Below are 13227 nucleotides of genomic sequence, written 5' to 3'. Positions count from 1 at the left end.
CAGTACAACTTCTATTGCTGCTGACTGCAATTACGTTAATGCACAGCACAACAGAAAACAATAACATTGCTGCCATGAAAATCTGATAAGAGATGATAAATTTCCTCACGTCCTTCTTGTTACCCCTTCATCACTCAGCCTAGCATCTTGTTCAGTCAACAACAGTGAGCTATTGTCTACCTACTTTGTTACACCACCTAATGCCTAAGAAAGTTCATGATGGAACAACAACAACATTAACAGATGGCTGCTCACCACATAGAGGAGGCACTGAGTCACAGACAGGTACAATGAAAAATATTACTAAAATAATTACAATTTTGGACAAAGTCCTTATTCCAAAAAAAAAACACACACATATGCACATAAGCGCAAACACACACACACACACACACACACACACACACACACACAGACACACACACACACACACACACACACACTCTACCACTCTCTCCCAGCACCTGTAGCTAGTGGCCATGTGTGTGAGTTGTGCTTTGTCCAAAAGTCAAATTATTTAGCAGGTTTTTTCACTACGGCTGTCTGCAAGTCAATGTTTCCTCTGTGTGCGAGTAACAATTTATCCTTTCCATATTGCTGTTAATGTACAAGAAATTTGGATATGTCAATGGTAAAATCTTTATAGATAAAAAAGGCTCATTAATTACATTCAGCATTTACAAATATCATCATTCTTGCCAGCAAAGAAACTTCTTTTACTAGCTGTGGTATTTGCTGTTTCATAGTGAAACTGAATTCTGTTACATTTTAAACATACTATTGACTGTGTGAATAATGGTTTTTTAAATCAGTAGTTAGCTTCATGAAAGATGAATTATGTTAACATTAAAGCACGGGAAATGATCATATTTCTCCTGAAATATGCAACATCAGATAATACATGTAGCAACTCAAATCAAATATGAGATTCAGAATATTTTTCAAATATATGTCAGCTAATAAAGCAAATAAATAAACTAAAATTATAGGTGCAGCACAGTTTAATTTTCCATTGACATTAAAGAAATGGGAGATAAACTGATGGAGAAAATATTGTTTACAAAAATTCTACTCATAAATTTTCAGATCAATGCGACTCTTCAGAATACTGCAAGTGTTTCACTGCTCCAATGACACAACTCAGACATAAATGTAATTTAGTCACACACTACTACTCCTTTGATGAATCACAAGTTTTCATACTGACAATGAAATAGTTATACAATGCAATATTTACTGAAGCAAGGCATTCTATAACTTATGAGAATTTATTTTTATAGTCTCCCTCAATGAAATTAGTTTCCAAGGGAGCATGTGAACATACTGATATTTTGATCTTGTTCGAATTTTGCAGTTATTTGAAAAGAATCACGAGAATAAAATCTGTTTATTGACTAGAAACAGAAACTTAGTTTGGAGAGTGATGATTACAGAATGAGTAGGGCTCAAAAGAACATCAAATAGATTTATAGTCATGTGCCAAGCAGTAGTAAGAGTTATCTAATGGAATATCAGAAAACAATTGTTTAGTTGTATCACAAATACCATTGGTTTTAAATTGTTCTTAAACACGATGTTCTATCTTTCTTTCCTTTTTTTGCATTTTAAAAGAAAAATTCAATAATAAAGTATTTGGTGAATATGTTAACATGAATTTTAACTTCTTTGGATCAGTTGTTCACTATACCTGAACACTTTTTTAATTTTATAAAAATTTAGGAAAAACAAAATCCAAGGAACTTCAATGTGTCAGGGTTTAACAAGTTGTGATCCATCCTACTTTTGAAATTCTGCAAATTTTGTAAGGAATTTAGGTGAATTATTTACAACAACATGTATCTTACCCTGACATTCATACTCCAGTTGTATTATTTACAAATGAACAGAGTTACACAGCAAAAGGTATTCATACTGTGAAAATAACCTGCCACTAAAATAATATCAAATACCAAAGATCATTATATTTTGAGTAGAAAATACTGTAGCTTAAGTAATGCCATGGAGTTCCTTATTGTGTACAGTACGTTTTGTTTGTTTGGTGTCTGTAGTGGTTGGTTCTATGATACACAGCACATTGTATTTACCCCAGCTCCCATCTCATTTAATTTAATTTATTTAGAGTTTATCGTGTATTACCACCTTTGTCTGTGTCCATCAGCCTTACCCAGCTCAAAACAATACCTGTGTAGGATATTTTGGATGAAATAGTACAGTGATGATTATTTTAAAACTTTAATACATCATGATGTATAACATAGTTAAAAAGTGATTAGAAACGTCCAAACTGGGAATAAACCTCTTGATAAACACATGTATAAAACAGAAGAATACCATAGGTCATTATTTAATATTTCTTAAACATCTGCAGTTTGAAAGTTAAGGAACTTGTGGAACATACTGAATATAAAAACACACACATATATTCTAACAACCATGCATTCAGAACACACATACATATTATATAGTCTATTGCTTTCATAAGTACAATTACCTGCTGCCATGTGTGGAAAACATTTTATGACAATAACCTTGTACCTTATCCCCTCTCTGTGATTGCATTTCCCCAGTCACAAGGCACTTTTCTTTACACAGTACAGCAAATTGCTCTGCACTTTAGTATATAAAAGATTAAAAAATAGTGAACATAAGAACAGAACAATGATCATGTTATCTTCACTTTCCTTTCCAACTGTAACAACAGAACAACACACACAAGTTCAGTAATCAGAACTAGCTGCCATAATTTCAAACAAAGCAGATTAGGCGAAGAGTATTAAGAACCCAAACACTACACTAGTTTTTAAAGATAATACTGTCATTCAAGGCTTCACGTGCCTTGCACCGGAGTTAATAAATTATGTTTGGCTTATTGGCCATTTCTTTCAGCGGTCCTGTGAAATAATATCGTCTCTTATGCATTTATACAGAATTGAAGCACACTGATGCATGTAATGAGGCTTCACAGTTTTAATTTTTTTTCTTTCTTTCTTTCTTTTTTTTGCTACTATACTTTATGTAATGCATGAGTATTGGTCTTCTCACACTGAATACAGAGAACTTAGAAATAAATGCCAAAAACATGAGAACACAGTGACAAGGCAAGACACATTGTACATTATTTGTCTTATTTTGGCATACGAAATTCTAATGGAAACAAAGCAGACAATGAAGAAGAAAGACAAAAAGATTATCGATCATTGAGCACATTTTATGTTATGTAATTCCACTCACTATACGATGTTCCACTTGGAGCCTTCTCCCTTGCTCTATACTGGTTTGTATAGGAAAACAGAACTATGTATTTGACCACTCACTTTCGAGTTTTGTTTCAGAAGTGGACACTTCACAGCACTGCCAATCCCAAAATGGCACAATACATTATTTCCTAAGTACACTTCTAGGAATGTCACTTCAATTGCTTTTTTGTTGATATGTTACTTAATGCTAGTTGCATGAATATAACCCTGATGTGTACCATGAAATCCAATAAAACATCAATTTTACATTTATCTTTTCAACAATATATCAATATTAAGCCCAATAATAAATAATATTTACAGAAGATAAACCATTCACTATTGCTCCAGTTCATATTATGCAAAATATTACTGTAGATTAGCTCACCCACAAAGTAATTAAGTATTTACCTTAAGCTTGTGTGGTAATTATTACTTTGCCAGCTGCAGAAAATCTGACTATCCATTTTAAAAACAAGATAAGACTCTTTACAAATAACATAGTTTATTTACAGTTGGTGGGAAGGATTTAAACAATGGATCTGGAAAACCTGTAAAGCATGAAACATAATTTATTTAGAAATGTGTGTGAGTGTGTGTGTGTGTGTGTGTGTGTGTGTGTTTGCAAGAGAGTGTATTCATTCAGCTGTATAAAAGTATCTGAAAGATATATATACAAGAATTTTAACATTTGTTACATGATGATACTGTTCAATCCATATACAATTGTTGAAAATTACTTGTGGGTGAACTATTATTTCTTCTGTTTGACACCTCATGATTGTACTGCATAACAGTTACGGCTCAGGTGTGTCTCCCAAGACCGATTGATGTAGTTACTCCCAGTGACCGAACTAAAAGATGTTCAGCAGCTTCCATCTTGTTAGTATCTAGCTTAGGCTTCTTCGGCTCAGCATCCGGAGGACGATGAGACTTCATGTGAGCACTACGACTTTTGACTTTATTGAAAACTCTGCAAAATATAACGGTGTAATAAGTTGTATGTAACATGCATATTTATATATATATATAGCTGTATAGGTGTGTGTGTGTGTGTGTGTGTGTGTGTGTGTGTGTGTGTGTGTGTGTGTGTGTGTGTGTGTGTGTGTGTGTGCGCCCATATGTGCTCTATCCTACTTACTAAATGCAAATATACTTAGTGCGTAATGAATAAAACTGAAGTTCAGTAAAGTGCATTACTCTATAAGACACAGATCTCTAATCATGCAGTGCTTAACAATTTACTACTGTCAGTTTTCACCAACTGTTTTCCAAGAGCACAAGACATTCCCAATGGTGCACATTTATACTGAGAAGAAAGAGCTCCATTACTATTTTGCAGTTACAAAGCACTAACTTCAGTTTCATCTCTCCTTTTACAAAATTACTTGATGAAACTAAAAAATGTACTGTATGATCATAATACTTTTTAAAAAAATAAGAATAAACGTAAGGATCATACATGTCATGTTGAGCTCACATGAAGGACACTGAAAAGACATGATCAGTAAAGGCCAAGACCACTCCGATACACAACTTAACTGCCTTATGGATTCGCTCAAAGAAACTGGAAATGAATATAGTAAACCACGGGGAGATTACTCTCTCTTTGGAATTCTCCAAAGTTAAATACTTAGGATACAGTTATAATTATATGCATAGTCATTACAAATCTCTTACTTTCATTAAGCAGGTGATTATATTGTTGTTATTGACATGACACTGTCAAACACACAATATTTGTGGCCAATTGTGGAAGGCAAGGAAAAGAGACATAGGGAGGAGAGTGGGGAGGGAAGGAGTAGTGTGGAGAGGAGTAGGCAAAACATGGGGGGGATTGATAGTGACTCATCACATAAAGTACACTCACTATTCAGGTTAGAAATTCATTGTTACTTTAGATTTTTAGAGGCAACTGCACATACACACTTAAATCATTGGTATGTTGTTTGTACCCAGTATGTTACAGGTTCAACCAGATTAATGTATCTTAAAGGAGTTCATTCTTACAAAGGATTTATCTCAAAAAGTTCAGCCAGAAAAGAAGTCCTATTCATGAAGTCTGACAACACAGGAGGTCTACTGCCAATTTGGGACTACATAAAGCAAAGTTTGTTGTTTTCGCTGCATGTGTACACCAAAACATATTTTGTTGTGTAACTGGTGCAGGCAATAACAGTTGTTTATGGAGACATACATAATAGAAACAGCTGTCACTTGTGATGTGAAAAATTGGTTACTTTCAAAATGGAATGAGGAATGTTAGAAATTTTTGATCCAGTGATTAGAGAGAACAGATAGTTCAACTTGATGACATTACTAACTAAATTTCCAGATATTTCATGAAATTAGTTTCATAACTGGCAGTAAACTTATACTACGCTAACCTTAAAAAAACTTAGCCTCATGATTACAGTAAGTGTCTCAAGAACTGAAGGAATTTATGAAAGCAATGGAAGATCCATATTCACCAGAACACTAAAACGTAAATATTACTGATGTTTTTATGTTAACAAAACCTTCTAGATGCACACAAATCCTTTACGTAAATGCCACAACAACAATTTTGATAAAATATATTATGGAATACAGTTTTATTGAATCTACTACATTGAAAAGCATTGCTGTTGATCTGGGCAATTTTCATTTTGATTGTTATTCATATGTCATGTGGACAAAATACACATTTACTTTGCAAGTACCCACTTAAAACTCGCACAACATGCAAAGTAATTTCTAATATAAGTGACAAAAATTTCATTAAGAAGTACTCTGATTTTAATTAGTGGGTTAAAAACAGCTGCTATATTTTTCTTGAGACTGTCTCACTGATATTTTATCTCATTTATACAGATAAAAACTGCATATTCTTTGAGTGCTGTTCACAGTTAACTATATCATTAAGTATCTTAGAATTTCTACATCCTCAACAACAAATGTCTTTCCTGAATGTAGTTTCTGGATGATTCAGAATGTACCTTCTTGTTACACTTCAGGGTTCAAGTGTGTGTAGAAGCATGAAATTTGAGGCATACCCAGTGTCTTATACAGTGATTATCTCATTCTCAATGATCATCAGGAATGAATCTTGGCAATATTTCAAACATAAGAGTAATGCATATTGAGTATCTGCTAAGAAAGAAGCAACTGGAAAGGACTAAAAGGGTCACAAATAAAAATCATAGATACATCTTTATACAACTTTTACAACAGTTTCTTCCCAAGAGTAAGAAAAGCACAGAAAATAGGAGATATGGTAAGATTTGCAGTTACTGAAAAAGAAGGATACACCAAGCTATGTTCAGATTTATACCGATGAGCCAAATATTATGACAACCTCCTTAATTGTGGGTTAGTCCCCTTTGAAATATAATACAGCAGTGATTCAGCATGGCATGGATTCGAAAATTCCTGTTTCTGAGATGCTTGTTCCCATGTTATAGTTCTGGATGGAGATTTTAATTTGCCGGATGTAGACTGGGAGACTCAAACATTCATAACAGGTGGCAAGGATAAAGAATCCAGTGAAATTTTTTTAAGTGTGTTATCTGAAAACTACCTTGAGCAGTTAAACAGAGAACCGACTCATGGTGATAACATATTAGACCTTCTGGTGACAAACAGACCCGAAATATTTGAAACAGTTAACGCAGAACAGGGAGTCAGCGATCATAAAGTGGTTACTGCATCGATGATTTCAGCCGTAAATAGAAATATTAAAAAAGGTAGGAAGATTTTTCTGTTTAGCAAAAGTGACAAAAAGCAGATTTCAGAGTACCTGATGGCTCAACACCAAAGTTTTGTCTCAAGTACAGAGAGTGTTGAGGATCAGTGGACAAAGTTCAAAACCATTGTACAATATGCATTAGATGAGTATGTGCCAAGCAAGATCATAAGAGATGGAAAAGAGCCACCGTGGTACAACAACTGAGTTTGAAAACTGCTGTGGAAGCAAAGAGAACTTCACAGCAAACATAAACATAGCCAAAGCCTTGCAGACAAACAAAAATTATGCGAAGCGAAATGTGGTGTGAGGAGTGCTATGCGAGAGGCATTCAATGAATTCGAAAGTAAAGTTCTATGTACTGACTTGACAGAAAATCCTAAGAAATTTTGGTTTTATGTCAAAGTGGTAGGTGGATCAAAACAAAATGTCCAGACACTTTGTAACCAAAATGGTACTGAAACAAGATGATGACAGACTAAAGGACAAAATACTAAACATCTTTTTCCAAAGCTGTTTCACAGAGGAAGACTGCACTGTAGTTCCTTCTCTAGATTGTCACACAGATGACAAAATGGTAGATATCAAAATAGACGACAGAGGGATAGAGAAACAACTAAAATCGCTCAAAAGAGGAAAGGCCGCTGGACCTGATGGGATACCAGTTCGATTTTACACAGAGTACGCGAAGGAACTTGCCCCCCTTCTTGCAGCGGTGTACATTAGGTCTCTAGAAGAGCGTAGCGTTCCAAAGGATTGGAAAGGGCACAGGTCATCCCCGTTTTCAAGAAGGGACGTCGAACAGATGTGCAGAACTATAGACCTATATCTCTAACGTCGATCGGTTGTAGAATTTTGGAACACATATTATGTTCAAGTATAATGACTTTTCTGGAGACTAGAAATCTACTCTGCAGGAATCAGCATGGGGTTCAAAAAAGACGGTCGTGTGAAACCCAGCTCATGCTATTTGTCCACGAGACTCAGGGGGCCATAGACATGGGTTCACAGGTAGATGCCGTGTTTCTTGACTTCCGCAAAGCATTTGATACAGTTCCCCACAGTCGTTTAATGAACAAAGTAAGAGCATATGGACTATCAGACCAATTGTGTGATTGGATTGAAGAGTTCCTAGATAACAGAATGCAGCATGTCATTCTCAATGGAAAGAAGTCTTCCGAAGTAAGAGTGATTTCAGGTGTGCCGCAGGGGAGTGTCGTAGGACCGTTGTTATTCACAATATACATAAATGACCTTGTGGATGACATTGGAAGTTCACTGAGGCTTTTTGCGGATGATGCTGTGGTATATCGAGAGGTTGTACTGAAATGCAGGGGGATCTGCAGCGAACTGACGCATGGTGTAGGGAATGGCAATTGAATGTCAATGTAGACAAGTGTAATGTGCTTCGAATACATAGAAAGAAAGATCCCTTATTATTTAGCTACAATATAGCAGGTCAGCAACTGGAAGCAGTTAATTCCATAAATTATCTGGGAGTACGCATTAGGAGTGATTTAAAATGGAATGATCATATAAAGTTGATCGTCGGCAAAGCAGATGCCAGACTGAGACTCATTGGAAGAATCCTAAGGAAATGTAATCCGAAAACAAAGGAAGTAGGTTACAGTACGCTTGTTCACCCACTGCTTGAATACTGCTCAGCAGTGTGGGATCCATACCAGATAGGGTTGATAGAAGAGAGAGAGAAGATCCCATGGAGAGCAGCGCGCTTCGTTACAGGATCATTTAGTAATTGCGAAAGTGTTACGGAGATGATAGATAAACTCCAGTGGAAGACTCTGCAGGAGAGACACTCAGTAGCTTGGTACGGGCTTTTGCTGAAGTTTCGAGAACATACCTTCACCGAGGAGTCAAGCAGTATATTGGCAGTATATTGCTCCCTCCTATGTATATCTTGCGAAGAGACCATGAGGATAAAATAAGAGAGATTAGAGCCTACACGGAGGCATACTGACAATCCTTCTTTCCATGAACAATACGAGACTGGAATAGAAGGGAGAACCGATAAAGGTACTCAAGATACCCTCCGCCACACACTGTCAGGTGGCTTGCAGAGTTTGGATGCAGATGTAGATAACAATCTGCACATTATCAAAATAATCTATATCAGTGGATCTCTTGATTCGCAGCATTTATCATCATTAGAATGATTCATGTTTGTCTCTGCTCTGCTTATATACTTTCCTTACTGAGTCACGTGACTGCAGTGCCACCAGGTGGCATTCAGTCTCTTGGTGGGCAGTTGTCATAATGTTTTGTTTCATCAGTGTATAAGAGTCACAAGTTGCAAGAAAGCTTTTAGAAGCACTATTGCATCTAATTGCTTTCCAGAACTTCATATGTTTCTCAATTTATGGTTTGGAATCTTATTTCCTTTCCTTAAGCACCTTCACATCTTACTTTTCATCTTATTTCATAATTTTCCCTTTCTGTTGATGAAATAATTATTTTAAAATTCCAAACACAGGAGATTTGAATGCATTTTTGTTTGTCTACAGGCCCTGCTCTCGATGTTCCATTTTGGAGACTGGTAAAAGAGATTAATTTATTTAAACACATTGGTCTGTTCAATATTTTTAAAATGTGTGCACCTGCCAAAACTTCCAAGTGTAGAAAGAACTTCTGTGGAATCTTGCACCAGTGTTTAATGGAACATATTCATTTCTGCACACAAAATGCAGAACTGTTAAGGGAACAGGCTCTTACTCACTTTGAAAAGAAAAAAATTGAGTAGTAGTTAAGCAGACAAAAAGCCATTGCCATTATCAGTGACAAAAAAAATTAGAATACAATGCAAAACAAATATAAAGCTAGTATACTGTGTTTAGAATCTTAAGGGTCTATAACACATCATTGTCAAACCCATATGGAAATGAATATCAGAGAAATCGATGAAACAACTTTTTGTGAATATTCATATATACTGTGCTTGAGGATCTTATGTTTCTCAATGCCTCAGTTCAAATTGACTATCCAGAGGTGCATGTTTCACACACAGACGTGATCACAAATATACCAAACTGGATTTGGTATGATGTCTCTCTTAGAAGCAATGACATTATATTACTCTGTAAAATATACACAGAATTTTATATTTTCTGATTTCTGACACTGATGAATCAGCATTTATTATATTGGTTAAAGGATCTTCCCATTTATATTTGTTTTAAACTTTTAGTTTAGACTATAAGATTCAAGGATACAATAATCACAAATACAATGAGAAATTATAAAGGTAAATAACAATGATTTAATCTGGGACTGATTTCATAGTGTTATCACTGAGTCAAAAAATGAGAAGAAGGAGAAACAAAGAATGAAATAAGAAAATGAGTGAAATAGTCAATATTTTGCTCGCAAAATGCTTAGGCGATACTGAAAATGGATAATACTTTTGACTTTAAAAACGTTCTGATTGCTTCAGTGGTACTATTTGCTGCTTTCCAAGAAGATCACTAGTAATGGAACACAAACATATGAAAACAGACTATGCATTAACAACTGAAAGATGACATGCATGTCCATAATTAGTGCAGCAACAGCAATCAAAATTAGTACAAATCTGCAGTAATTCAAAATTATACAGTGCCTTCAAAGAAAAAACCTAGCATGACAAATGACAAATGGTTGGGAGTACATGAATAGGAAAAACAATCCTGTAATGTTTGAATACAACATTAGTGGTGTTTTTCTGGCCTTTTATTAATTTGCAGGGCTGCATCATGGGCAAGGATTATGCAGAAATTTCAGGTGAGCAACTGCAATAGATGTTATTTCCTAACACGTAACATTATCTCACTCTGTTCCAGTCTGCGGTGGTACTGGGTAACAAAGGGAGCACTCCTTTGTGGTCTGTTCTTGGCGGTGATGGGAGGATTGGGAGCATGATAGAAAATGGCACAGGAGATGTGTTTGTAGATTAGGCCTGGGGGATAGTGCCCATCTGTGAAGACCTTGGTGAGACCCTCAGCATGCTGAGCAAGGGAGTTTTTGTCACTGCAGATATGCTGTTCCTGGGAGGCCACACTGTATGGGGTGGATTTTTTGGTGTGAAAGGGATGACGGCTATCTCATAACTTCTTATCCTTTGAAGGAAAGCTATACAAACAAATCTGTGGCACAGTCATGGGCACCCACATAGCACCCTCCCATGCCAACCTGTTTATGGGTCACCTAGAGGAGCCCTTCCTTGCCTACCCACATATCACCCTTCTATGCCAGCCTGTTTATGGGTCATCTAAAGGAGCCCTTCCTTGCCTGCCCCCTTATTCTAGTTGGGTTTCATTGATGATATCTTCATGATTGGGACTCAAGGCCAAGACACTCTATCTTCATTCCTTCACAACCTCAACACCTTCTCTCCCATCTGCTTCATTTGGTTATCCTCAACCCAGTGTGCCACTTTCCTAGACATTGACCTCCTCCTCTTTGATGGGCTGTCCACACCTCTGTCCATGTTAAACCCACAAACCACCAACAGTGCCTGCATTTTGATAGCTATCATCCCTTAAAAAAAAAAAAAAAAAAAAAAAAAAAAAAAAAAAAAAAAAAAACGACTCCCAACCTGGGGATGACGTATTTGCAGTGACAAGAACTCCCGCACTCAGTATGCGGAGGGTCTCAACAAGGCCGTCAAACACTATCCCCCCCCCCCCCCCCCCCAAATGCCATTTCCCCTCGCTTTCCAATCCTTCCACCACCACCAAGAATCAGTCACAAAGGAGTTCTCCCTTCGTCACTCAGCACCACTCAGGACTGGAACAACTGAACCATATACTTCATCAGGGATTTGAATACCTATCATCATACCTGAAATCCTTCCCACCCTTCCTAAAATGGTGCTCTGTCACCCACCCAACTTCCACAACATTCTAATCCATTCCTACGCCACTCCCAATCCCAACCACTTACCACAAGGATCATATCCCTGTGGAAGACCCAGCCGCAAGACCTGCCCAATCCACCCACCCAGCACTTCCTATTCAGAGGATTGCCCTACCCCAGCAGAGGTCAGGGCACCTGTGAAAGCAGCCATTGTACTGATATGAGTACAACCAGCTGCTCGCCAGGATGAATGGCCACCACTGAACGGTGGCCAAGAGCAAAGTAGATCATCCTGTGGAGCAATATGCAGCTGAGCATAACACGATTGATTTCAATGGTTGTTTCAATGCCCAAGCCATCTGGACCTCACCACCAGCTTTTCTGAAATGTGAAGATGGGAGCTAACTTTACAACACATTCTCTGCTCCCATAATTATACTGGTCTCAGCCCACAATAACATACTGCTCCATATCTCCACCCAACAGTTTCCATCCAATCTGTCCTAACATCTCCTACCTGTTCTCATCTCCCAGCTTCTTTGTTTGTCACTCTGTGCCAATACACCCTCCCATCTTTCCCCACTCCTTTCCTTTTCACTCCTTCTTTCCCCCACATCCATACCCCACAACCACCCTTCTTCACTCAGCACCACATGCTGTGCCTGTTGACCTCCTAGTCCCTGCACACTCCGCCAGGCAGCGTTCCTCTGTGCCCCCACCTGTACACCACTGTCCTCCCCCTCCAGATTGCTGCTGACATCCCATGTGATACTTGCGTTCAAACCTGAGCTGCTGGAGCTGGCGATCAGGTGTGCATGAGGTGTGCTTGCTTATATGTATGAATGGTGTGTGTCACTGTTTCTCCTTCTCTTTTGCTGATGAAGGCTGCAGCCAAAAACTTTGTGTAAGTGTTGTTGAGTTGTACCTGTCAGCAACTTAGTGTGTTGTCTTTATGGCAAACAACAATCTATGTTTTCCTACACTGTTAAACTTCCTAATTTGTTGTTGGGAACATTTTACTGAAGAGTAATTGTAACAGAACAAATTCAACAACACAAAACTTATCTGCAATAGCAAAGGTATATTTGATCTCATTTAAGAATGTCAATGTCTGTAAGGATAGAATGCATGTTGAGAATATATGACTTAAAAACAGTGAAAAGTAACAAACAGAGCAAATTGAGCAGGTGTTTCCCATTCACCAATGTTTACTAACACCTACCCAAAAATGTGTTGGAGAGGGGAGAGGAGGAGATGGGGAGGTTGACGTCGAAGAAGGGAGAAAGGGTGGTTAGGATTTACTTCCTGTCAACAATGAGGTCATTAGAGGTGGAGCACAAGCTCAGATTGGGGACTCTGATGATGGAAATTAATTCTGTCTATACAGAAGGGCCCATTCAGGCATTTGCCGTAACTGAT

General features: G+C 37.4%; 1 protein-coding gene across 3 annotated transcripts in view; it reads right to left on the bottom strand.

The window, feature by feature from the left end:
• Positions 1-2218: 2218 nt before the first annotated feature.
• Positions 2219-13227, bottom strand: part of LOC126467694 (uncharacterized) — a 424429-nt gene continuing 413420 nt past the window's right edge. For 2 of the 3 annotated variants that reach the window (XM_050096485.1, XM_050096486.1), the window contains one exon: positions 2219-4209. In XM_050096485.1, the coding sequence (XP_049952442.1) occupies positions 4041-4209 (169 nt within the window). In that variant the 3' untranslated portion in view covers positions 2219-4040. The remainder of the gene's footprint in view (positions 4210-13227) is intronic. The other variant, XM_050096487.1, reaches the window with a different exon arrangement.

This window comes from Schistocerca serialis, chromosome 1, assembly GCF_023864345.2.
Source record: "Schistocerca serialis cubense isolate TAMUIC-IGC-003099 chromosome 1, iqSchSeri2.2, whole genome shotgun sequence".
NCBI classification, from domain to species: domain Eukaryota; kingdom Metazoa; phylum Arthropoda; class Insecta; order Orthoptera; family Acrididae; genus Schistocerca; species Schistocerca serialis.
This window is presented reverse-complemented; position numbering and strand designations above follow the sequence as displayed.